This window comes from Doryrhamphus excisus, chromosome 12 (assembly GCF_030265055.1).
Source record: "Doryrhamphus excisus isolate RoL2022-K1 chromosome 12, RoL_Dexc_1.0, whole genome shotgun sequence".
In the NCBI taxonomy this organism is placed as follows: Eukaryota; Metazoa; Chordata; class Actinopteri; order Syngnathiformes; family Syngnathidae; genus Doryrhamphus; species Doryrhamphus excisus.
The window spans coordinates 9943661-9971411 of record NC_080477.1 but is presented as its reverse complement, the minus strand read 5'-3'; the positions used below and the strand labels follow the sequence as shown (position 1 = coordinate 9971411).

At 41.2% G+C, this 27751-nt stretch overlaps 3 protein-coding genes across 5 annotated transcripts; 2 read left to right on the top strand and 1 right to left on the bottom strand.

Annotated features, from left to right (window-relative positions):
- The first annotated feature begins 1327 nt into the window (after window positions 1–1327).
- LOC131139682 (KH homology domain-containing protein 4-like) lies at window positions 1328–7344 on the top strand. The gene is made up of 14 exons (XM_058089500.1): window positions 1328–1495; window positions 2076–2346; window positions 2430–2549; window positions 2729–2805; window positions 3388–3440; window positions 3563–3753; window positions 4018–4226; window positions 4522–4582; window positions 4834–4891; window positions 5073–5308; window positions 5740–5841; window positions 5930–6027; window positions 6096–6214; window positions 6561–7344. The coding sequence occupies exons 1-14, from the start codon at window positions 1467–1469 to the stop codon at window positions 6686–6688; spliced, it is 1752 nt and encodes a 583-aa protein (XP_057945483.1). The 5' UTR covers window positions 1328–1466; the 3' UTR covers window positions 6689–7344.
- LOC131139683 (fibronectin type III and SPRY domain-containing protein 2) lies at window positions 6820–15555 on the bottom strand. 2 transcript variants are annotated; one of them, XM_058089501.1, is made up of 14 exons: window positions 14398–15555; window positions 14227–14312; window positions 14038–14150; window positions 12657–12752; window positions 12347–12580; window positions 11150–11172; window positions 10935–11056; window positions 10116–10280; window positions 9901–10035; window positions 9669–9822; window positions 8560–8693; window positions 8322–8454; window positions 8079–8255; window positions 6820–7606 (listed from the first exon to the last, which is right to left on the bottom strand). In XM_058089501.1, exons 3-14 carry the CDS (start codon window positions 14140–14142, stop codon window positions 7348–7350), a joined length of 1737 nt encoding a protein of 578 aa, XP_057945484.1. In that variant the 5' UTR covers window positions 14143–14150; window positions 14227–14312; window positions 14398–15555; the 3' UTR covers window positions 6820–7347. The 2 variants fall into 2 exon arrangements, with proteins under 2 accessions (XP_057945484.1, XP_057945485.1); XM_058089502.1 differs by having other exon boundaries at window positions 14696–15555.
- Window positions 14904–27751, top strand: LOC131139680 (WASP homolog-associated protein with actin, membranes and microtubules). 2 transcript variants are annotated; one of them, XM_058089497.1, is made up of 11 exons: window positions 14904–15552; window positions 16471–16644; window positions 17456–17606; window positions 17913–18082; window positions 19314–19521; window positions 20833–21017; window positions 21106–21192; window positions 21307–21402; window positions 21747–22080; window positions 22655–22797; window positions 24289–27751. In XM_058089497.1, exons 1-11 carry the CDS (start codon window positions 14977–14979, stop codon window positions 24454–24456), a joined length of 2292 nt encoding a protein of 763 aa, XP_057945480.1. In that variant the 5' UTR covers window positions 14904–14976; the 3' UTR covers window positions 24457–27751. The 2 variants fall into 2 exon arrangements, with proteins under 2 accessions (XP_057945480.1, XP_057945479.1); XM_058089496.1 differs by having other exon boundaries at window positions 21747–22158; window positions 24289–27749.

The following is a 27751-nucleotide window of genomic DNA, read 5'->3' as shown; positions in this document are numbered from 1 at the left end:
GGGGAAAATAAGTACATCCACCAGTATTTTTTTTGTTCCACAGCGTACCCCTCCCATGAACTCACCACACCTGGGAAGGAGCAAAGGTGGTCTAATCCTTGGCTGCAGAAGCTAGTGTTCGGTACGTAGAATGATATCTCTCTGGTGGGGAAGGAGCCTAAGCTGATGTGTGAGGGCATGGAGAAGTTCCGGCTAGCTTCAGGGCCTGTACATTGGAGTTTAACTCGGTGAACAAGAGGGTAGTTTCCCTCTGCCTCCAAATGGGGGGTGGGACGGGTCTCATGATCCCGAGCGGTGCTTTATCACTGGATGTATGTGCATGTCACAGATTGTCCATAATGAACACCATGTTTGGCACCAGGACACCATGGGCCTCATTTTGATGATTGACTTTGTGGTGGTGTCTTTGAACTTGTGGCCAAATGTTTTGGACACTGGAGTGATGACAGGGGCGGAGCTGTCAACTGATCACCACCTGGTGGTGAGTTGGCTCCAATGATGGGGAAGGATGCCAGTCAGGCCCAAAAGTATTGTGAGGGTTCTGCTAGGAACTGAGCACAATTCTGCTGAGAACAATATAGCTTGTAAAATTCCTTCTCATGCATATTTTCAGCCGAGACATGATTGCCAGGTCTCGCAAGAGAAACAAAAGACAAGCTCTCCAAAAACAAGCCCAAAACAACAGGGATGTTGGGAATTTGCAAGGTACTTTACAAACACAAGCCAAATACGACAAGAAACTTGAGAATTTGGAAGCATCTTTTTTTTTAAAAAAAGGCACTTCTGTGAATCTGGCAACACTGGCCGAGATGCTTTGTTTATATGTGACATAACAGGTCAGTCTTTTACCCTCACTGACAGGAGCACAAGTGCCATTAAGCGTTGTGGGAGGCACACAGCGTGCATCCAGTAATCGCAGTGGAGACAGTGCATATAAACATCATGCTGAGGTGTGAAAATGGCCAAACTGAAACAAATAAATCTGAGGCAGTGAATCTCAAACTTACAACTGCTTGCTCAGTCAATTTAGAAAATATGAGAACATACTGGGAAAATTAATTTCCCAGATGAAACCCTTGCTATATGGGCTATGCAATTGCTATTGCAATTTTGCTAGCATATGAAAACAAACTAGTAAATAAGTCATATGATTTTGTATTTCTCCCATGATAACAATTTAAAGGAAGAAGTGTCAGGGAAACAAATGCCTTCTGCTTTTATCATCATTTTATCAGGCAAAATCTTGTCTTAACTTACATGGACATTTGTGTGTTTATAAATAGGCGTTGACCTATCGCATACAAGGTTGCGTAATGGTGAAAACCGCTCTCACTTCCGCTTTCTCACAGTAAGCGACAATGACGTCAGAAGGAGTCGACGCTGCTGAATCGAACGCATAAATCGATGCCGTTCGCAACCATCCTTAAGCGCTATTCAACGCTCATGCAGGGCCACGTTTCGGTGTAATGTCTTCGGGCATGGCAGGGCAAACGCCGTAAGTTGTTTTTTTTCAAGCTTTTTAGTTGCCTATAAGCTTAGTCACTCAATGTCGTAGGTAAAGGTTTACTGAATATTTTACTGGCCTTGCTAATGCTGGTCGTGTAGCCTGCTAGCATGTGTTCATGGCCTGCTAGCTTTTGTTAGCGTTTGTGGAATGGACTTCTGAGTACATACAGCGAATAGTCTACGGCTATCATTGCAGTTTAAAGCATGGTTGCTTGCGTTTCGTTCTATGTGGTGTGTATTAGGAGTCATTTTCTAAATATGCTTTTGTTAGCAGCTAACTGTTAGCCATCTTTAAGAGTCAGTTAGCTTGTACACAATTCAGTTGCCTCTTAAGGCTTTAAATTATTTAAATTGACTACCAATAACGCTATTTAATTGATTAAATTGTTAGCTACAGAAAGTTTAAAACAATTACAACTAACTTGAGTTGTTTTTCAGTTTCTCTTATTTAAATTTCGACCGACCAATCATGAGACCAAGTCACATTGTGCTAACTTTTTTAAATGCGTTTTTCCGCTGACACAAAAATACAACTTGTTGTGCAAATGTTTCATTCGTTTTTGTTTCAGGTGTCTAACCAGCAGATGGGATCAACCAGCCCAAACTAAACCGAAAAGCAGTGCGAATGTAGCCCATCGAGTTTCAGGGATTGTCAGCACATCTGGCTTAAACAGTTCAGTTGCTCAGACACACTGCAAAGGAGCAGACTCCGTAATGGCTGGAGAAGAAAAGACAGAACCTCAGGGAGGAGTTGAAATGGCTGCGGCCATGGCTGCTAAAATAAATGCTATGTTGATGGCAAAAGGAAAACTATTGACTCCTCCACCATTGCTGGCAAAGGTTGGCATAAGCTCATCTAAATTGTATGTAACTCTTCCTTCCGTTATATCTTAAATGTTTATTTCCTTTTGAACATCTTCTAGACTCCCCCAAGAGTGCCAGTGCCAACCCCACCAGAAGAGCTGGTTGCTACAGAGGTTGACATAAATGATGTGCCACTGAATTGCAGAGACCTTCTTACTAAAGGCAAAACCCAAGAGGAGGTGTGTGGACAGTTTCACATAACGATTGTGGATGATAGACGAAAAAAAGTGCAGTTTACCTTTTAAGATGTGCTTTAAAAACATTCTAACTTAAATTCTAAAAGTGCAGTTTACCTTTTAAGATGTGCTTTAAAACATTCTAACTTAAATTCTAAATGTTTCTCTATTTACTGTTACAGATTCGACTATGTAGTGGGGCTGTGGTCTCAACTAGAGGTCATTACATGCCTGATATTGATCAGGGAACAGTTGGAGGGTATGTTTTCACATATACAACTTTTGCATCAATACACTCCACAAGACTGTCTGGTTTGTTTCATTTGGACAATGCAAATGAAAGGAAGGTGTTATAAAATACCAATAAGAAAATGACACTACAAGCTTGTGCAGTGTTAAAGAGGACATATTATGCTTTTTTCCACTTTTCTGACCTATAAATGTAGTTAGAATGTTGTATTCTCATGTTAAAGGACACTAAAGTTTCAGATAATGGGGTTTGCCCATTTGGAAGTGAGCCCTGAAAGAAGTTGAGGATGGCTCAAAACGCTTGATTTCCTCATATGGTTCGAAGTTAGGAAGCACTTTGAGGGTGTGACCAAACGGAAATACAGCTGGAATAGGTGCAGATGCTGCAAAATCTAGAAAGTTTTCAGTGTAGGTTATTGTGTGTAGCTGCTCTATAGGAGACCATAACTGGATTTAAAGAGTCGAAAAATGAGCATAATAGGTCCCCTTTTAAGGGTCACTGACGTGATTTATCAGTTGAAATATGTTCTATGTTTATACATGGACAAACTCATGTTCTTTTCATGACCTGTCTGATTGTGTCTCCTTTTAGGCAGAGACCTCTGTATTTGCATGTCCAGGCAAAGACTCAGGAGCAGGTCAATAGTAAGTGGCACCCACCTTTTTTTGCCTTTTGAAATCTGTCTTGGACCGCATTAGTAATTCACTAATCAGAATCAGTCTTTCTTGTAGCAACTGATGTCTGAAACGTAACTGTTCTATCATAGAAGCTGTAGCGAGAATAAAAGAGATCATCTCTGATGATCTGTTGAGGGCCGCAGCAGCCTCAGGAAGTCAACAGGTGCCCATAATGCCTCCACTCACGCTATATCCTCAGCCTCCTCGGCCCATCATCCCAACATCCAACACCAGCTCAACACCAACTCAAGTGCATCGTCCGGCTGCTCCTCACCCAGGGGTAGGCAGACTTGATCTAAAAATATTTTGTGGATGTACACACTACAGCACTTGTTAGTACATGGAGGTAAAGAAAGTGCGGCAAGTGAAGACCATGTTGCCCTCACTGATACCCACCTCCCAGATTGAAGAGCAGAGAGAACATCCTTTGATTCAAGAGAAAAGCTTTCGATTACTGCGTCTGCTTACACTACAATTTTAATTGTATGCAATGTATTCATATGCCAAAATGCATTTTAGCATTATCTCATCCTTTCATTCGCAGAACTTTGTCCATACAAAGATTTTTGTGGGCCTGGACCAGTCGTTGCCAACATTCAACGTAAACGAGAAGGTTGAAGGTCCCGGAGGAACATACCTGGGTCACATCCAGACAGAAACTGGGGCTCGAGTCTTCCTTAGAGGAAAAGGTTCCGGCTACATTGAGCAGGCATCAAAACGAGAATCATTTGAACCTCTTTATGTCTATATCAGGTACCAATCGTGTCTTTGTACGCCCTCATAGTTTAAACTCTTAGGAGTGAAAGGTATGAATTAGGCCACTACTAGAGTTACGTTTAAAGGCAATATAATTTCTACATTTTTAGTTCCTCCTGTAACGGTGTCTGGGATGAACAGAAGACACCAAAAATAAGTCCCAGTAAATACTTTTTTGTAGGGTTATGGGAGGACCCTGGCAGTATTATTATGTTTGAAGTGGAGGCTTGCTGTGCTACATGTTGAGCGTCCGTGTGGTGTGTTTGGGTTAATGATGGAATTTATGTTACAGCCACCCAAATGCAGACGGACTGGAGGCAGCAAAGCGACTCACAGAAAACCTGTTAGAAACTGTAAGTTTATCTAAAGCTGTGGTGCCGGTCTGAAATGAAATGAGATGTATGGAGGTATAAGAAGGTGAAGCTATACAAGCATTTAGTTATCACTGATACCCACCTCCAAGAATAATTGGTAGTGTGAACCACCTGACCTCCAGAGATAGGCTCTGAGTGCTCTGCACCTACCCACAATTAAATCATACTGTCAATGTGTATGAGCTCTGCCATTATGAAAGGTTTAATTTCTTCATATCGCTGTTTTACAGGTGAGAGCCGAGCACGCCCGCTTAAAGTCAACTTACACGGCCACTGCCTCAACACAATGTGAGTGTTCCAATATGTTGACACGTGTGAACACGATGACAGTATGAGATGTTGGCCTAGCCTTACTCTTCTCATGACACTTCCCAGAAGTCGTGAGTGAGTGGCCTAACTGTAGGTTGGTCACAGCATGTTACTGATGTGGTCGACGCTATTAACACCACATTCTATACTTTCCTTTCAGCATACGCAGCTCATGGATTTCCACCTAATAGCAATTACTCTAACCAGGTTTCCTGGTATAACTACCCAGCCAATGGGTATGCTGGAGGCTATTCCACGTACCCAGGAGCCGGTGGTTATTGGAGTAATGCAAATGGTCCCTCAAGTCATTCTAACATGTCGACAACCCCTCCATCTTCTCAGGCAATGGTTCAGTATCCGGTGTGTCCACGGAAAACAAATTCTTATCTTGTGGAGGTAATTGCAGAGATTATTAGATGTCGTTAATTGGTCATGGTCTTTTGAAAGTTTACCATACATGAAGAATACATTTTAATAATCACTCCAACGCATTAGCAAAGGGTGGCTAAATCCTCATTTTCACTCCAATTCCACAGCATCTACTTTTAATGAAATGTGCAGCAGAACAATATTTTAATAAAAACCTGCCATTGTCATTGCTAGTAAGAAGTCCACAGGGAAGTGAGCTTGCATTTAACATATCATCATATAGTTGTGTAGAGCATTTTGAGTAAACTATGGTGTATGTGTGTATATATATTTTGGTGTGTGTGTGTATATATATGAGACTGAATACTGATAAATAATGGTTATCTGGAGGGTCATCATACTTGTGTTTTTGCTGTCATTACCACTAGTGCTCACATTATCTTGTCACATGTTTAAAGGCTGTTGGTAGCGGCGATACAGTGGACCCTGAAGCGCCTTTACTTACTCAGCCAGACTCGGGAAGTTCCCTACAGCATTTCCATGAAAGCACTAAAGAACAGGTTAGCTGAAAAGTTGAATTCGCAAAAGTGGGATCGAATGACACTGGAAAAAATGGTTTGAAAAATGCTGATTTTTTTTTTTGTTAAGCCTTCAAGCAGTTCTCAGGAGGCTCCTATTCAAGAGTCTGCACCTCCTTCTTCTGCACGCCCTTCTTCTGAAGTTGTCCAAGACAAAGTAGTAGAGAGGTTTGATTTATCCTCACTCGTTCATAAATTGCTGGTGTGGTGTTAACATGAATGTTTGGGTCCTTCAGGATCCTCATGCCCCCGCCACCACCTCCTTTTGCTGGTCTTACCTGTGGCCCGCGCAAGCGGCTGAGAGATGAACTGACCCAAGATCCAGTCAGTCTGCCCAGCGCTGCCGCACCATCGGGTACACACTTGTTTCTATGCTCATATTTTGAGAGGCGGAACATACTCCTCTATTGAGAGGAAGGCTTGTGTTGCATCTCCATCCCCCTGCGGAGGAATGGAAGAGGAGTGAAGACCTGTGAGGATTCCTCTACTGCTAAAAGCCACTAACGTTCTCTTCTTGCATATGTCCTTTTTGTCTTTCTCTTGTTCTCTCTCTCCACATGTCTTCTGACCAACTTCACATGGATGTTCTGACCTGGCTGGGGATCAAACCAACGCTAAACCACTGCTAACACGGGCTCTTCATTGGGTTTCCTTTTTGTCCACCCCCCCTTCTGCTTTTCTCTTTTACTTTGCCCCAACAGGTGTTGAAGATGTATGTGAGAAGAAGCCCAAAGTGGTGATGGATGCATCGGGGCTGGTGCCCTATGGTGGAGACTCCTCCGACGAGGAAGAGGAGAGGATGCGCAGCAGTAAGAGCAGTAACTCATAACGCCTGCCAGGGTCCCCTCACAATGTGTTCAAAAGTCTGCTTTCAAATGGCCAAAAATGGAAAAATCTATTTTCACATTACACACTAGCTTGAGACGGTCTGTTTTTTTTCTCAATGACATTATTTAAATCATTTTTCAGAAAAACACTTGTTGCATCTAGTAGTTTTTTGTTTTACCACAAGTTTTTGTTTAGCCCCACTTGACAATCTGATTTTTTTTCCCATCAATGAGGACATCTCCCTTATTCCTTAAGGCATGTAATGCATTACTTTTACATATACAACAAATGGAAATACAGTAGTATACACTACATGAACACTGCACAACTATTCATGAAAAAATAATCAGCCTTTGTTTACCTTCAGAACATTTTTTCTCTCAAATCAGAGGAAGCCTCACTGGTTGCCAATTAAGTATAGTTGGTGAATTTTTCAATTTTAATATCTGAATACAGGTGTTAAATGGAAATGGTAAAATATTATTTATCAAAAATGAGCCCCATGTTTTAAATTTAATGCAGAGCAGTTAGTAATGGTATAACCACATGTGAAAGCCTTTTCTTCTCCTGGAAAATGGTGAATGCCTGTTCCCATGGAATACTATATTAAAACCACTTAAGATCCCCTCATTGTCTCGACACTTGTTTCAATAGATGATATTAAGGATGCCCCGTGAATGCATATTTGGGGGCCTCTATTCCATTGTGGATGGTCAGAGCTCCTGGATTGTCTAGGCCAAAACAAGGGTGGACGTAACGCTGGAAGTGACACTGGAAGGTGTGCAGGTGTTGTTCCAGATCCACGTTAAAAAAGGACAGGGTGCCCCTTTCATAGTCCAAAGCCAGCCCTATTCGGACTGGGTTCACTGTGATCCTGAGGTCTGGGCTCCAGCCATTGTGCAGGAACTCGTACTTGTGCCTGGAAAAATGGAAGCCGTGGTAGATTACAAATGGAAGCCCTAACAGTACAAGTCTCTGTTGTCAGGTGTTATCCCAGAGCGTACACAAGAGTTAAAACTGAGCATTATTTGTAGCTATTATTAGGTGTGTCACATGACACTCAGTTCACAAGGCGATACACGAGCCTGGGTCTACAGGACAAGATTTTAACATTACCTCTTAAGAAAAGTACAATGAAAAACAAGACAATATATTGCAATCTACTAACACACATTTGTTACTCTTTGTTACTCATTTGTTACTTAAGGAGGCTGGAAAAATGTATTTGTCCTTTGTGTGGTTCGTGCCACTGAGACATTTTTCCTTAATTTAATCTTGTGACACCCCTATATTTTATTGATGGTATGAGTTTTTTGTCCAGCATGCTTGTATTAGATGGCATTAGCTCTCAGCATTCAGTGTTTCAGAAAGTTGTGATTATGCTCCAGTACCTGGATGGAGTGAGGATGTGTCTCATACACCAGGAGGTGGTGTTGCCGCCCAGGTAGGAATTTCTCTCCGTGTCCTCATAAGCAACTCCAATCCGAAACTGAGTCCCATCATCGACTTCCACTTCCCAGTAATGCCTGCCTCGCACCGGAATCAGATCCCCGAGGACCGCCGCACAACTGACACATTAAAAATATTTATATTTATAGAAGTAAATGTGACAATTGTCAAGATTATAGATTTACCTGGTAAAGTTGTTATCATCTAAACCCATAGCACTTATTGGCAGTTCCTCATCTCCATAAAATATAGTGAAACCATCTTCAGAGAAGGACAGGCATGGATGGGCAGTGTCCTCCAGGAGATGGAAAAAAGTGCCTGCCAAAATCAAAATAAAACATTTATTGGTTATTTTTTATATATATTTTTGCCTATACATACAATAACGGCATAATCTGAAGCTCATACAGCAGTGCCCCTCACCAGTAGTAGAGATTGTTATGACTTCACTCTTCTCACTGGGCCCACCAATGTTGATGGCTCTCACAGAGATGAGGTAACGGTGACCTCCTTGAAGTTGGATCAGACACTGACATGTGGGCACTGCTACTACAGACCTGGGAATCAACCAGTGGGACACCTTGTTTTTAAATATTTAATTTCACAGAAAGCTACTATTAAAATTGGAGCATCCTATCTGAAGTGACCAGATAAATGAAACTGACCCAAGCTGCTCAGGAGAACAGTGCTGCAAGAGCTGAAGCTAAAAATATAATTTTTTTTCTGGGAAGTATAGCCATGGAACCCCAGTGCCTACACTGGCTTGTTTATGGTTGCACTAAAAAAAAAACTTAAATGAGAAGATAAGCGGTACTGTATTTGTGTTTTCAGTGCCTGTGAATTATATTAATAAAAGTACATCAACACTACCATGATAAAGCCATAATTCAGAAAAATGTAAATAAATGTTGCATTCTGTTTACTCCGGAACACTACAGGAGAAGATCATTTTAAAATATTTTATCAATTGTAATTATATGATGTACTATTACTTTGCATGTTGATTAAGTGTTGGTAACAGCTAAAGGGAAATAAGATAAAAGTAAATAAAGGAAAAGGTTGACATATTTGACATCTACATGTAGTTTATACAGTATTTACAGTATAGTGGATTTTTACCCATCTATATATACACACATATTCATTGTGTTCACTAAATAAAATTAATCAACTTTATCAAAGTGTATGCACAGCGTATAACTATACTTAGCTCCACCCACCTCTCATATACCTTCTATCATGGCAGCCTTTCATTTCCATGCCACTGTGTTCCATTCATTGGCAACAATCGTTCATGCTGTTCTGAACTCTACTATCCTTGCTCACCTGTGTTGTGTTAGTTGGCAACCGCTGTGTATTGTTAGCCATTTGGTCTGTTGAAACTATCAGAGGGGTTTGTTTTTTTTATTTTACATTAACATTTGAAACTTTGTGCGTGCATATACGTGTACTGTCATTTCATCCCACTAATGTGTGACACTAATATGTTGTCAGTGTCCTACACTCCCATGTTGGTGATGTGATGTACTTACTCTGTGATCCCCTCCTCAGTGCCATCAGGTCCCAACTGAATAATATCCACAGTGTAGGAGTCAACAGGATCAGGGTTTCCTGACTCCCAGCGAATGAGAGCGGCTTCTGGACAGCTGCAACACTCCCTCTGCTTGATGACTGGAGGTGATGGAACTACAGAGAAGTATCCATTTAGTCTTTTATTCTCCAGTTGTGTGAGGTTGTTGTACAGTACAGACTATAATTGTTTACCTGTCATATATAAAGCCTTCTCACTGACCGGGCTGATGCCTGTTGTGTTGGTAGCTGTCACCCACAGCTCATATTGGGCACCGGGTAGAAGATCCCTCACAGTGCACTGAGTCTCTTTCACTTTCAGTTTGATTACTGAAAAGAGAACGGAGAGACAGTGTTAAAAACAGTGTGTAATAATAAAGAAGATGTCTGTGTGCTGATACAGGTGTTACCATGTGGTGCAGTGTTACTGTCCATAGGTGTGTCTTGCAGCACAGGTCTGTAGTACAGCTCATAGAACTCCACTGTGTCATCAGAGAACAAACTCCAGCACGCACGCAGTGATGTCTGGCTAGCCGAGTTGGCCATTTGGGGGTTGATAACTGGGGCGGATGGAGCTGTGGACAACCTGGCATCATTACTTGCATACTACCATATAAAATAAAGGACAACAAAGTTACTGAATTGACAATAGAAAAAAAAACACTTTTGTCGTAGTTACAAGCAAAAGTTAAAATTAGACCTGTTCTTTTATTTATTTATGTATTTATTTATTTATTAGACCTGTTATAAACAAAACACTTCCATTTTAATTGACATAGGTACACATTTGAATGTAATATTTTATCGTCTTATTTTGGAACTATACATACAGTATTTATCTTTATATATGTTGTATTTAAATGATTTTTTAAAAATTCTATCATATGTTTAGCCTGCTATAGATATTGCTCTTGAGTCGTCCTTTCATTTCTTATTTTATCTGATATTATAGTTATTATTTCTGTATTATTATAGTATTTTTGTCAATTTTGACATTGCTATGGTGAGGATCCAACCTGAGCCCTCTGCCCAAATTCAGCGACCCTCAAACACATCTTGAGCAGTTTCAGGACCAGCCTCACACAAGGCCGCTACACCTGGAGGCACAATAAGGTTCCATCTTTGTGCCAACATTTGTTCCAGAAGGACAGAAACAGGCCAGACACGGTGCTTCACTAAAGGTGGTCAACATCATACAGCTCATGGTATGTCTTGAACGGAAATCAAACCTGGAACAATATTGATGGAGTCCATCATGCTTTTGACATCCGACAGATCAGCAAGAGGTGTGTCAAATTCAAGACGTGTAGACAACGTGAGATCCATCTCCTCTTTGGAGAAATCCTCGATTCTTATGAAGAATATTATGACAATATAATGTGTAAGTTATTACTTTATGACAACACATTTGACTTACTCACTCGACCATGCATGACATGTATACCTTTTAATGGTGGGAACAACTGCCTGTCAATGAAAGAAAAGAGATGAATCAGTATATGGACAGTAAGGATGTCACGAGATCTTGCAAGATGTCAATCAGACTTTGAACTACGGTATCGCTACTATGGATGATGACCTTTGTACCGCCGTGCAATGCAGGTCTGAAAGCTGCATAAATCCCTCTTCAATGCAACCCAAAACCTGGCTAGCGACACACTCCTCTGTCACCTAGCAACACCCCGCCTTCCTGGCAAAACACGTATGGGTGTCCGAAGTGTTGCACAAGTAGCCATATGTAAAGTGGGGCTTATTGCAGAACACCAGTGGAAAAACAGAGCAAAATAGCATAATGTACCTAGCATATTTTGATCCAAATAACTAATAAAAACTCTAAGATCGTCTTGTGTCTTGAGCTAGGTGTCTCATGACAGCCCGAATGGATAGCCAGAATAGTCATTGTACAGCAGTTTACATTGAAAGCAGTATATATGTACTTCATTCATTCATTTTCTACTGCTTACCCTCACGAGGGTAACAGTGGGTGCTGGAGCCTATCCCAGCTGTCTTTACACCCTGGACTGGTGGCCAGCCAATCACAGGGCACATATAGACAAACAACCATTCACACTCACATTCATACCTATGGACAATTTGGAGTCGCCAATTAACCTAGCATGTTTTTGGAATGTGGGAGGAAACCGGAGTACCCGGAGAAAACCCACGCATGCACGGGGAGAACATACAAACTCCACACAGAGATGGCCGAGGGTGGAATTGAACCCTGGTCTCCTCCTAGCTGTGAGGTCTGCACGCTAACCACTAGACCGCCATGCAGCCCATATATGTACTTTCCTATGAAAATTAGTCAAGACACAGCCATTATTGTTTAATGGCTGGCAACACAAGTGAGTACACCAAACAGGGAACATGCCCAAATTTGGAGGTTTGGGGTTGTTATCTTGTTGAAAAACTGCCATGCAGCTCAGTCGCCCCAATGGAGGAGATTGGATCGTAGGAAAGACACAATTATTAGCTATTTCGACAATAATGGTTGTGTGTTTTTCGACAATATAACTGGATAGTACATCTCCACTATGCTGCCTTTCAAGCTGTACACAGACTACTTTAAAGTGTATCCAAGTTTTATTTCTTTAGTATTGTCCCTTGAGAAGCTATACTGTAATAAAATGGTTGTTACCTTGAGAAAAAGCCTTTTGTCCTGGCTGCGGTAGACCTTCTTGGCTTCCTCAATGAGCTCCTTTGAGGCATCCAGAGCGTTGCCACAAGCAAGCAGCTGAGTGTACAGAGTCTCCAGCTTGCTCTTCTTCTCGTCCTCCAGTCCGGCAGCACGCTCGTCATAGCGTTGTGATAAAGTCTGAAGCACGTCATTATAATGATGCTCCAAGTGCTGCTCCCGACGGCCGAAATTCTCCTGTTGCATTATTTTACAGTGTGTAAATGAATAACATATTTGTACGTTATTATTGTCTTACTAGTGACGTAGTTACCTCCACAGTAAGGAATATTTCCTCCAGGTGTCCTGCAAAATTTTCCATCTCAGCCAACTTCTCTTGCAACTGATTCCTTGTGCTGTTGAGCTCACCCTAAAAAGGTTTTCAACAACAATTTGCGCTTTCTGCTGTTTGTTTACAGTAATAGTAACACAGTAGTTTAAAATTGGACTGCAACTCATGTATTCGCCCTCTCAAATGCTAATAAGCCCTCAGTGTGGCCATTGTTAAAGGGGAACTATTATGCTATTTTTTTACGCTTTGTATTGAGTTGTGGATTCCTATAGAGCAGCGATAGCCAGCATAGAAAGCTTTCTAGATCTTCCAGAATCTGCACCTATTCCAGCTGTATTTCTTTGGATTTCGTGCTTCATGCGATTCGATTCGATTTTGATTTATTCCACCCATGTCCCGCATCCAGGCACACCCACTCTGCTGTGATTGGTCACACTCCCAAGTGATCAGAAGGATTTGTAGTGTTGTGCCAACTTTATTGGAGATGATAAACGATATAGGAGTTGATATGGGATAAACAACGTTTTATCTTTGTAAAATGTCCGCTTTTTGTGTTTGATCTGGAATCCGATCTGGAAGTAGAAACTGGACAGCCCGAAGTTTCACATGAAAAGAGGTTACTTCAAGACGTCTCTCAATGGTGAGTAGCTTCAGCATTTTACAGTAACATGTAATGTGGTCATTACACATGTTGTTGCGGGACTACCACCGCACTACCAAAACTCGGGTAGACCCACTGACTGTGGTGAGAAATGGCTATTCGCAACTCCAGACAGTGAGCTTGTAATTTACATCCCACTCCCCGTATGCACACTCTATAATGCTACACATACAACTGCTTTTGCTCCGTGACTTACACAAAATAAACACAGTTAGGACACTGATAAATTCTTATTTACTGCTTGCTCTTCTGACTCTTCCACTCAACCAAGTAACATTGGAAAGGTGTAGGGCTTCAGCAAGATTGTCGGCTAGTCCAGCAGTATACTGGCCCATGTTCACTAAACAGTCCAACTTTGAAATGCCGTTGACAAATTAAAATATTTTTCTTTTGCTGGTAAGGAACACCAAAACACTGATGCGTTCCTCGTTACGAATTGTAAACAATTAGAAACACTTCCTGGGAGCCACTGGCTATAAGGAAGTCTGGCAAGCTCTGACATCACAAACCGCCAGTGTTAAAACGCCCTCTGAAACCAAGTGTGCACAGCCATCCCAAACTTCTTTCAGGGCTCACTTCCAAATGCACAAACTTAATTTAAACTTAATAGTTTAACACAAGAATACAACATTCAAGCTACATTTGTAGGTCAGTGTAAGTGGAAATAAAACACAATAGGTCCCCTTTAAATAAATCACCAACCTCTGCTCCTGTGGACCGCTGAGAGGTGCTCATGCTTTTGTTCTGGAGGTCAGCTTCCTCTGCAATCACATCCAGTCTATCTCCTGTAATGTCATACAGGTCCATTGGGATGACTGTGGGAGACAATATACCAAAAATAATTATGTAATACACAGTAAATCCCAAACATACACTGAATCTCATAGTTACCTGAATGAATCTGCTTCTACTCAACCATTACAGGCCAACAGTTGTGTGGGTTAATTGTGAGTAAGAGAGCAGCTCTCAGGCAGAAGCTGTGACAGAAATAGATGAGGCACACACTGATCAAATGTCAAACGCATGCCAAACATAAACAGATACATACAAATACGATATTACCTGTCGAATAAATATGTAGTCGCAGCACAAATCGGAGATTCAAGTTTGATTTAAGACTGTGACTTAGTTTCTGATGTCCGACATAGAGAAATTCGTGAAATTATGATTCAAAGAGCAAAGTTGAAGACAGTAATATGGTGCCTTCATAGTCCCTCGTAACGCCCAGAATTATGTCTAAATGGCCTCTGTACAGATTCTTGTATTTGACTTTTATTGTATATGTATATGTATGTATATTAAGAGCTGTAGCATTTAAGAAGTAGGCATATATATTCTCATATCAGTTGATTGAACATACCTGTAAGCCATTCAGGTTGTTTTCAGTATTCGGTGAATGTTCAAAAATACTTGCAGCATTCCTGGAAAATTATGTATGTCAAATTTCACAAATGACTATCCTAAAACTTAATCAAAATAGAATATTATCGTATTTATACTATCATTATTTTGATTGAGCGGTTAGTTGTTAAATGTCCATGATTCCGTCTGTTCCCTGAATGCATCTTGCGTCACACAAATGGCGGACATAAACACAGCTGCAGCATTGAGAGAGGCCCGTGTAACACATCTCTTTTCAACATGAATAACGTCGAATGTGAGCGTCTAGATAGCCTAGAAGGCTGGGTCGCCGTTAAAAGTAACATATTCGAAGAACCGGAGGCGTTTAAGTTAGGTTTTATCGTACAGTGGAACGTCACCGAGTGTAAATTCGCAGTCACCTGTCACAATAGGACATTACAGCGACAGAGACGGAAAGCCGAACTTAATGTCGGAGACCAAAACCAAACAAGCTGGGCCGGACTCTTCTCAGTGAACGACTTAAAACACATTCATCAACAGTTAACATGTATTGGCGATGTGTTGGCTGCTTGCTTTCCCGATTTGTCGGAGTTCGAAGCTGGCAACATTTGGGACTTGCTCTTTCCGAGTCGGAAGTCTTCCTGGGATGACGAACAGAAGGACTTGGACACTCCGTGTAGGAAGCTGGAAAAGTATTTCAGCACCGCCATTGACATCTGCGGAAGGAAAATAGTTCTCGACACGCTTTTCACCCAGGATGAACGTGACGTGGACGACTACTTTGACAATCTACAGGAGTTCAAGAGGAAGAGCATGCACGAGGAGATGTCAAGGGCCAAAGGTCACGTGCGTCAGGTAGCTGCGCCATGCCGAGTCACCGTTGACTGCATCATAAACACACACGTCACTTCATTAAGTACATAGTGTGCCCCGTGGCCCATTTGAGAACCATTGTTGAAACAAAATATAAAATAAAAATGCATAAGGTAAATAAGAGGGTTGTAGAAGAGGTGATGCTAAAAACTAATAAGAAATAATTTACACACATACACAGTGCACATATAATGATGAACAATAAACTTCTGGTCAATCCATGTCAATTTCAAGACTTAAAATAATGTACCAATAGGCACAGCCATTCTAAGTACAAATATGTATAATTTCTTAATGTGTGAACAGATATAGATACATACACTGGTGTACTCTCTCCCTTAATTAGGCTACACATATTAGAATCTATCTGCTTCCAACATAAAAGTGGCTAAATCTCTTAAAGTAAAACTGAAAATCATTTGGTAACTGATTTTTAATCATTGAAAATCAATTGCTAAATTTATTTAGCTTTTGCAGGTACAGTCAGTATATTATTGATTATTTTTGTTAATGCTATGATGGAATTTCTGATTAATATCCCGTGGTATGACTATAAATAGTCATATCTCAAGCACTCGTGGAGTCGTGCCTTGTTATCAGTGGAAAACCTTGAATGCTTACCCTCATACTTGTGAGTTGTTAAATGTTTGCATGAGGAATTTATAATGAATCTGATATCTTGTAGTCTGCAAGGGAGTCACATGTTATTTTATTTTGAGATGCCTTCAAAGCAGTTTAGAAGTCTTGTGATTTTATTCAGGTTGATGTGCATTCACTCTGCTGATGTCTGTACCCGCCGTAGCATCACTAGGTTCCAAAGTCAATAATTGTATATCAGTCATTGTAGGAAGAGCATTGTCAAACCTGGTAGTATGATGATTATGTCCTCCTGCCTCTCAGCTGCTGCAGAGTCACACCAGTGCTGACGGTATGGTTGTTCTGCTCGCCATCTACTCAGAAGAGGATGAGGCCTACCAGGACCTGGTTACTGTGGCCACTACCTTCTTCCAGTACCTGCTGCAGCCTTTTAGAGACATGCGAGAGCTGGCCTGCCTCTATAAATTGGAGATACTGGTAAATCTAAGCATTTCCCATTTATTGTCAATTCCAGAAAGTGTATCCCATTTGATGATAAATGTTGCGTCAATTGACAAGTGACAAGCTGACGCAATCAGCGAGTGAGAACAACGGCATGGTAGGTAAACGTCTAAAGTGTCAGGAAAATCATTTTCAAACCTGCTAACCTGACCTCAGTTATGTTTAAATGCCAAGTATATTACACAAAGTCTTGGGTGATTAGAAAAATATAATGCTTCATAAATCTGCTTTTCAGTAAGCAGAGTAGGCCCCATTTATGATATTTTCTTGGAGGTTCTCTGAAAACCCCTGGTCTTGAGGAACACGAGGCCATGAATTCACATATGAGTACACTAGAGCCAATAACAGTATACAGTATAGCTATACAGCAAAACATTGTTTAACAGATTGCTAAATATATTTGGAATGTGTGAGGTAAACAGCTCATTTTTATAGTATAGCAGTACTATACTTGCTTGATCTGTTCATAGTGTGAGCCGTTTTCAATACAAAAAGATTGGCATTAAATATGTACTAAGAATGTGAGCAGATATGGTGATGAATGGTAATCAATAGCCACTAAGCCATTAGCATACAACCTTCTTTCGTTTTACAAATTACAGCACTTTATTGAGATCACAACAGCTTAAAGTTTTGGCTTAATTAGTTAATGCTGACCTTAAAACGTGGTTGTGTTTCCGTCCATAGAATTGAAAAGAATGAAGTTGGTTAAATAATCAGTTGGTCGAGTAGCTGTTGTAGCTTGGTTTAAACAATTTGGGTGTTTTTCCTCTGCTGGTTTCTGCAGAAGTCCCTGGAGTTTGACGACTTGGGCCCTAAGAGGATTGAAGCTCTAGAGAAGGAGGCGGAGGAGTGGAGGACGAAAGCGGAGGATGCAGTGGCTTCTATACAGGATATCACTGTTACCTACTTTGCACAGACTTCCAAAGCTTTGGCTGGTGACTCACTTTGTTTATTCATTCTGTGTGTCGTATACAGGAAACAGATCACTGCCACTGTTGAACAATATGCACTCATATGCAAAAATATTAGGTGTACTTGTAGCACTTAATAGTGCATGAAACGCTACATAGTAAAAGTTAATATATTATTAGGATATTGACATCATTGTACTTGAGGTTGGGAGCTATGTGAGCTATGTGTACAGAGTGTATTCATCAGTTCCACTTGTCAGATCAAGGATTATCTTGAAGATACATCTAACATATGGTGCAAATGCATGACTGTCACCTGTACATGTTCAGGTATGGTGAAGCAGATGGAAGAGGACAAGTGTCGCTTTGGAGTCGCTGCTTGGGCTTCTGCAGCTCCAAGACTGGAAAAACTGCGCTTCCTGCTGGCCAAAGAAGCCCTGCAGCACATGAGAGCAACAGAGATGTGTCAGAATCGCAAGAAAGACAGCATCAGAAAAGAGGTGATCTTCTCGCTGGCTTGGCATGAACATATGACCGCTTTTTGTGCATATGCATTTGATTTCCAAGCACATGTCTGTCCACGTGTCATAAACTTGAGCTCGGTTTTTGTCCTGGTAATGCTTTCACAAGAGAAATCTTTGGAGACTGTCACAGTGGACAGTTATCCTTTCACTTGATAGTCCAGTCTCATCTGAAACTCTGGCTGCACCTTTCATCTATTTAGAAAGGCTCTGAAGCACAAAGACGCTCATCAAAACATCTCCAAAAGCTGCCTGAGAGAGAAATGTGTATGAGTGTGTGTGTGTGTGTGTGTGTGTTAGCCATTGGCCCTTATGTGAGTACACACTGTGAAGTATATTGGTTATGTCAGAATCAAAGCGTTTTCCAAAGACTTTATCTGCTGGAGGGCGCTGTGCTTTTGAATTAGAGGTCTAGAAGTGAGGCAAGAACACCTTCAGTGCGTACACACACTCGTGCTGCATTATTCATCGTATCACACTCTTTAAATACCAGATTTGATGATGCTGTTAGTGTGAAATGATCCCGTGGAGACAGTTGTGTGCTTTTTTTTTTTTTTAAGTAATGAGATCAGTGAGAAACACCTACACAAAATCACCGGTGGCCACATAACTCAGTGATTCTGTTGAGTACACCTGCTGATTTCACAGCATGATGCGTGTGTGTGTGAGCAGAATGAATAAATGCATCACTTTGAATCAGTTCACTTTACAAGCTGGAGGCTCATTTCCAGCCTGTTTTCATTTATAGTTGACACAGCTCAGCTTTTGTTGAGCACATTAGGAAAATGTTTGCTTAATAGTTTCTTATTGAAAGTATTGAATATATTTACCGACAAAATGTTTTCACTTTCAGCTCATTTCATCACAGGATCACAACCAACATGTCCATATTTGTACTGACCTCAGAAAGGCTCAGGCTGCGTCATCTTCATTTATGTGCTAAATAAAATAGTTTTTGTGGAACTCTCTTCCATCCTCACATCCTTACACGAGGCAGCTGTCAAAGTAGTGCCCATGAGTGCCCAAAAGTTAAATACAGTGCATATGATACCATGAAGAAAGATGTGGAGGATGTGTTTTCCATACAATAAAGTAACACATTTTGAACATTATACACACAGTGGACACTTCTGTTCAGTTTCTAAGTATGTACCTTACCTATGTACCTTTCATTTGGCTGAACATAACATTCTTCTTTGTCTTGGTGCAGATTGTTGGCTTGGATGGTAGAGACCAGAACCAGACAGCTGATTGTACTCTCGCTTCTGAGCAAGACCAACAGCAAGTCGCTGTCGATAGGCTGGAGCTGCAGTTCTACGAAATCCAGCTAGAACTGTACAATACCAAGTTTGAGATCCTGAAGAACGAGGAGCAGCTGCTGGTGGCTCAAATAGACAGCCTGCAACGTCAAATCCGAGGTATTCTTTCCGCACGTGAGCAGCACATAAAGTATAAGCCATATCTCATTTAATCAGATGCATTTGGTGACAGTTATTACTGCCAATATTAATCATTCACTCAACTACCATAGCGGCGCGCTGACAGAGCAGAGAGGTAGTAGGAAACTACTCTTTAACAAGATCTTTTTTGTACATGAACGTACATTTCATAATATATGAATCATCACAACTCAAAAAATAATTAATTACTTTCTTCTATTTTTTTAAGTTAATTGTTCTTGGCAGGCCCTTAGATCTCTTATGTCTTGGGCCGGCTCTGACCATAACTCTGAAATCATTTTAAATATGTGATAATACAGATGAAATGTAAAGCATACATGTACAGCACCATGTAAGAGGCATGTTGTCAGTGCAAAATGGAGGCACTCTGCTCTGCTATAGAAGCACTAGGTCACCTATACATGTTATAATTTCAAATGTGTTTAATAAGTGTATGAGGCATACAGTATTTTAGGGTTTAAACCTGTATTGTGCTTGTAAGCATTTAGCTTTAGAACAATGGTAATTGAAGAGAAATGGGGAGGGTTCTGAAGATGAATCTTTTAGTGTAAATTTTAATCCACAATTGGAGCAGAACCTCAACATAAAGCTAGGAGGTGGGTTCCGTGTCCATAAAAATAGACCTGCATATGGGCCTATCAATTTTCGCCTTTCTAGGGTGGCCTTGAATACTACACAAATACTCCTCTACTACTACTCGACTGGATCGTCAGTGATGATGTTTTTCATTATGTTTTTATGTTGTTAAGCGCTTTGTGACTTTGTCTGTGAAAAGCGCTATGGAAATAAAGCTTCCTTCCTTCCAGTGTGCGTAAAAGTACAATGCTTTTAAAAGTGATTGCATTTTCACTGAAGCAACAACTAAATAACAACAATTGGCTAAGGAAAGTTTGGAATTGCTTGTGAAGTCCCAATGTCATGATTGTGTGTGGAATTTGGCTACCATAGCAACCAACACTCACTTCTCTGCCACTTTTTGTAGCGCTCCCAACACACTAACAAAACTGTGTCTGTAGTGAAAGGAACATGAAAGGTTACTTTTTTTGCTACACTTAAAAGGCCGAATGATTAGTTAGTACTTTGCTGTGCCAATTAAGTACAGTTGAATTATAAAAAAAATATTTACTTGCAACACCATGTACCATCAGTACTGCTCTGTGTCTGAAGCTAATCCCTAAACAAAGCATCCTGCATTATGTCAGCCATGTTGGATAAGTTGTGTTGTGTAGAAACTTTGTATTGACAGACTGGACCTCTTTTGTGTTTTAGAACTGAAGGAGGAGGTTGTGTATTATGATGTATGCGAGGATCCGGAGGAACTCCACAGCATAGTTCACACGGGCTCTCAGCACGCTGAAGCTACAGCTGTGGGTCAGCTGAAAAGACGTCTGCAGCACTTGGAAAGCAAGAGAGGCAACATCTGTGCCCGGCGAGCCTACCTGCGCAACAAGAAGGTGCTACTAACTAAAACCTACACTTGATTAAAAATGTCAATAACTAGCACTAACCTGCAGTCTACATGATATGTGTGCGTCCTTTTAGGACCAGTGTGTGGAGGCCCATGAGCAGAAGCAGCTTGCAGCCAAACACAGATCTATACTCTTTGCCCAGCATCATCAAGTCCACTTGGTATGTCTCCATGGCAACAAGACTGCCACACAGGCATTCAGAATGAGCCGCTATCGAATTTTCTCTTGTCTCCCTGTGTGACGTCTTACATACCTGTCTCCTTCTCTGTTGTAGAAACGAGAGAAGAAGAAGGAGGAGGAGCAGAGGAGAAAGCAGTGGGTGGACCAGGAGCGGGAGAAGACCCTGAGCAGATTAAGATCCTTCAGAGAGGTCAGATGTGCTTATGGGGGTCTCAGGTTCCTACTACTGTACACTCGACAGAAATGGTACCTTGTTTCAATTGAGGAGCCATTACACTTTCCTCTATTCTATTTTGTCTTATTTTAACATTATTGTGACATTTTTCCATAAAATTCCATACATTTTTCTTTGAAATTATTCACAAAATTCACAAAAGTTCACCCCATTCACCCCCGAATGGAAAAGTAAACATAGGCCTTTGTAACAAAGGTAAAAAAGACAATAAAAGAATGTTATCAACAATTGTGATAATTGCGTATTGTGACTTTATCATCCGTCTTTACCTCTTTTCTCTCTCCCTCTTCTCTCTTAAGAAGCGACAGGGTCAGTACATCCTAAAGACTCCTCAGTCCACAGTGTCTCCCACAGAGTCATCCTCTCCTTCTCAGCCGCTGTCCATCATCAGCCTTGGCCCTTCTCCCACCTGCGACGCACCGGCCTTCATATGCCCTGCACCCATACGCACAAAATCTCCAGTGAAAGCACAGCCGAAAGACATCCCGGTCCAAATATACCCTGCACCACCACCTCCATCTACAGATACCTCTACTGTAGTCGCCCTTGCACCTCCTCCTCCACCTCCTCCTCCACCTCCACCTCCACCACCGCTTCCAGACACCCTCTCTCCTCCACCAGTCAGCACTTCCGGTGAGGACAAACCAATGCCACTCAGTGACAGAGAGTTGCCTCCTTTTCCAGCTAAGAGAACACTGACACAAAACATAGGTGAGACGCCAATCTTTTTTGGAAAGTTTCTGCAGTGAAACAACTGCAAAAGCATGTAAAAATATTGACATAAATACATAAATCAATAGATACACCTATACAAAGTGACGCCATAGAAGGACACAAGGCCAAATTAAGTTGGGATATTTTTATAAATGCGTCATGCTGATATGATCAATATCAATATATTGTGTTTAAGATGTGTGGATACAATACAGTTTGGTTCCCAAAGAGCACTGTTTGGAGTGTGTGTGTGTGTGTGTGTGTGTGTGTGTGTGTGTGCGTCAATGCATGCATACACACAGCATCCTACATTAACAACTTCCCCCTTGAGGCCAGAGGAGGTACTTACATCAACTGTAAACTCCCCCAACACTAGCTTTTTTTTCTAGGCTGTTCTGAAGGATGAAGGTCATCCATGAGGAGGCAACAGAACTGCATTCATCATTTCAAAAGGAAATACAAAAGTGAGAATATATTGTGTTTTTTGCTATAGGAACCATGGATCAAGTGCTAGCCTCACTGCAGCGGGGGCAGAGCCAGCTTAGAAAGACACCGAGTTCCAGGACGCCTCCCCCTGCTGGGGACTTGAGAAGCAGTCTGATGTCTGCCATCCGACAAGGAGTCACCTTGAAAAAGGTCAGATGTTGTACCTTGGAGAACATCCAATATTTCTACAAATATACAGTTTATATTCAAACAACATGCCGCAATCCAGTTTGACAAATGAGGTTCTCATTGGGAGTGACCAGGATGGATAGGATCAGGAAGGAGTACATCAATGGGACATTACATGTTAGAGGCCTTGGAGATAAAGTCAGAGAGACCATACTGAGATGGTTGGGACATGTCCAGAGGAGAAATAGTGAATATATTGGTAGAAGGATGCTGCGTTTAGAGCTGCCAGGTAGGAGGCGTAGAGGAAGACCAAAGAGGAGGTTTATGGATGTAGCGAAGGAGGACATGAGGGTAGTTGGTGTGAGAGAGACATTTGCTGTGGCGACCCCTGAAGGGAAAAGCCAAAAGAAAAAGGAGACTGTATATCCAGCAAGATTAAACGTGACAACATTTCTTGTTTGGAGAAAAGCTGTATCATGAGAAAATGGCAGCCATAAGCTGAACTATGGTGTCGGTACCATGGATGATAATACAGTCATAGTCACAGTCACAGTCATATGGAAGTGGCAGTGTGCCAGGCAATATTAGAAACACGTTAACTCATTCAATCCCAGCCATTTTTTAAAAGACATCCCTCTGTGTACCCGCCATTTTTGATGATTTTGACTGATTTTTCAAGGCAAACAGAATATTGTATTCTTGGGTTATGTAGACATGGTGTATTACCATGGTGTCATGTTTTTTTTGTTCTTTCGTAATCAGCAGTAGAACATAGGTAAGTTTCAGCAAAATCAGTTCTCAACAAAAGGGAGAAAAAAGGCTTTTTGTAGAAAGATACATTTCAAGCATATCTTTCACTTTGACACAAATTTTGCCATATAGACAAAAAATACATGAAAAGACTTTTTTTTTTTACAAATATCACACCATGAACTATTTACAATTTTCACATTTTCACAACAAAACTTTGAGCTTTGAATATTGAACATGTGCACGCATTAAAATTTCCCTTCAATGCATAACCTCCCTCGTGCGAAACAGCGAGATGCCTTTTCACTTCCTGTTTTCTGTGCAGCATGTCATTTCAATAGAAGAAATGCAGGCTCTTCTAAAATGCCCTTCTTTGGTCTCCAAAAATGTTGACAATTGTATCATTGAGAGTCAATTTATGAGGTTGACATTGCAAAACACACCAGCATTGTTTAGTCACTCAGTTAAATGAATATTTTTTTCAATGTTCATTCATTCATTCATTCATTTTCTACCACGGGGGTGCTGGAGCCTATCCCAGCTGTCTTCGTCTGAGAGGCGGGGTACACCCTGGACTGGTCGCCAGCCAATCACAGGGCACATATAGACAACCAACCATTCACACTCACATTCATACCTATGGACAATTTGGAGTCGCCAATTAACCTAGCATGTTTCTGAAATATGATTATTCCAATAATCCCTATCCACTTTGCTACCCTGACCATGTTCACTCTGAATCGAGTCTGCTTGTGTCCGTAGGTGGTTCCGGCGCGTTCCCAAGTCCAGAGCAGCAGCAGCAGCAGCAGAGACAACGAATTGGAGCGCAGCATCAAAGCTGCTATGATGAGGATGAAGAAGGTGTCAGCCGACTCTGATGAAGAGGACAGAGGAGACGAGGAAACACACAGTGGAGATTGGGACAGCTGAGACACACACTCAGGCACGTACACACACACACACACACACACACATATCTGTTCTTCCAGTACCTCTGCTGCTTTATTGACTAACATTTACCAGGCGGCCAAAATTGTATCTTGAGGTTTTCTGGAAAATGTGTCTCCAACATAAACAAGCTGGCTTTTAATAAACTCGCATGTATTTGCAAATTAAGAGTTTAGAAGAGAAGACATGAAGCGTGTAGTACTTCAGTTGGGAAATGGAAAGAGAACATGATTACTCTGCAATGCAATACTGTGTTGTAAAGCAGGCAAGATACTAAATATAATGCTTTTTTTTTTTTTTTTTTACATTTTCCATGTATAAGAGTACTAGGGACACACTGAAAGAGGGGAACATGATATCAAAATCATGAGAACAAAGATGTAATTTTGAAATCTACAAGGTGAAGAAACCTTTCTTGTGTAAAGATGATCAAGTTAAACATTATTACCAATTTGACGGATTTCATAGCAAATTATGAAAAATATGATAATTAAATGCAGGAATGTTCATTCATTCATTCATTCATTCATTTTCTACCGCTTTTTCCTCACGAGGGTCGAGGGGGCTGCTGGCTATCTCAGCTGTCTTTGGGCGAGAGGCGGGGTACACCCTGGACTGGTCGCCAGCCAATCACAGGGCACATATAGACAAACAACCATTCACACTCACATTAACCTAGCATGTTTTTGGAATGTGGGAGGAAACCGGAGTACCCGGAGAAAACCCACACATGCACGGGGAGAACATGCAAACTCCACACAGAGATGGCCGAGGGTGGAATTGAACCCTGGTCTCCTAGCTGTGAGGTCTGCGCGCTAACCACTAGACCACCGTGCAGCCCAAATGCAGGAATGTTAAATAATAATAATAATGTTAAATGAAGTCTCACATTAGCTCTCATAATACCACCGAATCAAACACTGGTACTTCTCCTCCCTGGTAGGCCCATCTCTAGCTACCAGTATCACGTTGCCAAACCATCTCAGGCTGGCTTAAGGTCAGAAAGGCCAGCATCTTTATCAGCACCAGGTCCAACCATGCCTCCTGTTGGTCAGCTGGACCATCTCCAGACCGTACATAGGGGGCAGTCTCACTAATGACTCGCCTGTTGTTCTGAACGGTTAACCCTAACTACTTAAATACTATATTAGTATGAAATAATTCAGCATGGATATTGACTTAATACTTTCCCAAATCGTTGCGTTGCTAAAGTATCCATATTGGTATCAGCGGTATGAATCGGTTTTTACTTGTATGGTTATTTTCTTTTCAGTGTGACCCTACTACTCCTTGCTGTGCACATTAGTGACTTCACTTTGTCCATGTTTGTAATGAATGAGTGAAGCTGATATGCAGTATTATCAATGTACACTATTTCATCTCATTAGACTAAAACTTCTGATGAACATTTTAAGAGCAGTTGAAAAGACTTTTGCAGTATTGGAGCTTATTTTTATAGGAAGCAATTTATTGCAATTAAGCATAAAAGTGATAACCTGGTCAGAAGTTGAAGACCACAGCCTTTAAAAGCTAAATCCTGGCAAAAATTTGGGTTTTAACAACAAAATATGTATTCGAGGACCTTGACTCCTTCTCCTGCTTATCCGAGGTCGGGTCACGGGGGGTGGGTGGTGCAACAGCCTAAGCAATTCAGCAATTTTTTTTTGTCTCGCTGCCATTTCTTTTTTTTTTTTTGCATGTTGAAGCTCTATTTAGAACCTCCCATTTTTTTTCTTGCAATTTTTCAACTCAAGTTTGCTGAGGAGTCGCTGTTGTTTCACAATTGTCCATTTGGGGCGCAGTTGAGCAATAATTGTCCCAAGACAGACAATGATTCTATGATGTATGGTGTGTGAGGATCTGCTTGTTTTCCTTTCAAATAAATCAGATTGAACAACGGACATAAAGTGTGTGGGTCTGTCATGTCCTCACGATCTGATGTTCCCGTCCATTAATGAGTCAGCTCACCTACATGGATATCTTGTCAACCTGTGAGTGTGCTTCAGAGGATTAGCTGCCCACATTAAGATGAATCATCTTTGATCTACATCCTGCCAGCTGCCGCTCTCCAGATGTGGATGGAGTGAGCTTCCTCTTCCTCGTGTGATACAGGTGCAAGATGGGTCAAGCGACTGGCGGCTACTTGGGTACCGAGCCACCCACTCCCGATTGTCAACATGAGAATCCGCAGCCTGTTACTATGGCAACAGTCTCCCCAGTAGTGGCCTGCAATGCCGTCTCACAGACACGTGCGCAGAGCGGCTCGGTTCCTAATGTTTCTCCAACTTGCCCACTCATCAGTGTTGAAGTAAAGGGACAGACGCCATACGGGAAGGAAAATGAAGGTCAGAAGTGCTTTTTTTTTTTCTTACATCACATTCTATGTTGGACTGGTTTGTTTATTTGAATGCGCCCAAATGGCAGCTGAAGTATCACAACATCCGCCAACAGCAAGAAAATGCCACTTCTTTCAAGCAGTTTGGCAAATCACATTAGTGTCATTTCTAGCTACCTGGCAACTCGGTTTGTATTGGCCCACAGCACATTGTATAAATAAACACCAAAAAACACAGGAAAAATAAGGGAAAATACAGCTTATAAAGTTATACTGATATAATACTAATGAATAATTAAAGCGGTCTTTAAATATATGGAGTATTTAAGCTTTTTACAAAACTAAAAAATACACTTAATTCCTTGTTTTTCCTCAGTTAATGGGTTCAAGATTCGATTTTACCCGTTTGTAAATACAGGTTTTAACATTAGAGGCCTCTAGACATGAATTAAAGTCACCTATACACTCATATTACCCAAAAATAAGCCATTTAAGAATTTGCAAGTTTTAGCTTGTTGTGGATTATGGCTGTATCAGTAGCCTGTATTATTTTTAATATGTTGTTATTGTGTAATAAAAGCCTCTTGTTCTGATGATTAAAGGGATAGTTAGGATTTTTTTTTTTTTTTACATGAATTCGTATGACATCTCCATCTATCACGACTCCCCCCCAATTGATCCGTGAGCCCAGTTGCATCGCAGCCATCATCATCTCCATTTAATATTCTTTACTTGTGGCCCCAGTCACTAATCGGAACTACATTCGTCACCGAAACCTGACCAGAACTCTGCTCATGGGACCAAGTGGGGGGGTAAGTCACAGTTGATGCGCTTCACTGCTAATGGGGACGTCATACAACTTCATGTCACCAATTACTGACACCTAGTGACCAATGTGGGATACTGCATTCACAATTTGGATTCACGTTTTCAATAGATTAT

What these genes read in the sequence shown, in the direction of transcription:
- LOC131139682 (XM_058089500.1), top strand. Translation starts at nt 1,467, where the DNA reads ATGTCTTCGGGCATGGCAGGGCAAACGCC. An exon ending in CTCCACCATTGCTGGCAAAG is followed by an intron (nt 2,347 to 2,429) that starts GTTGGCATAAGC and finishes AACATCTTCTAG; the next exon opens with ACTCCCCCAAGAGTGCCAGT. An exon ending in GATCAGGGAACAGTTGGAGG is followed by an intron (nt 2,806 to 3,387) that starts GTATGTTTTCAC and finishes GTCTCCTTTTAG; the next exon opens with GCAGAGACCTCTGTATTTGC.
- LOC131139683 (XM_058089501.1), bottom strand. Translation starts at nt 14,142, where the DNA reads ATGGACCTGTATGACATTACAGGAGATAGACTGGATGTGATTGCAGAG. An exon ending in CAGTAACACTGCACCACATG is followed by an intron (nt 10,036 to 10,115) that starts GTAACACCTGTA and finishes TTCTCTTTTCAG; the next exon opens with TAATCAAACTGAAAGTGAAA. An exon ending in GATGATAACAACTTTACCAG is followed by an intron (nt 8,256 to 8,321) that starts GTAAATCTATAA and finishes TTAATGTGTCAG; the next exon opens with TTGTGCGGCGGTCCTCGGGG.
- LOC131139680 (XM_058089496.1), top strand. Translation starts at nt 14,977, where the DNA reads ATGAATAACGTCGAATGTGAGCGTCTAGATAGCCTAGAAGGCTGGGTC. An exon ending in AAGACAGCATCAGAAAAGAG is followed by an intron (nt 18,083 to 19,313) that starts GTGATCTTCTCG and finishes GTCTTGGTGCAG; the next exon opens with ATTGTTGGCTTGGATGGTAG. An exon ending in AACACTGACACAAAACATAG is followed by an intron (nt 22,159 to 22,654) that starts GTGAGACGCCAA and finishes TTTTTGCTATAG; the next exon opens with GAACCATGGATCAAGTGCTA.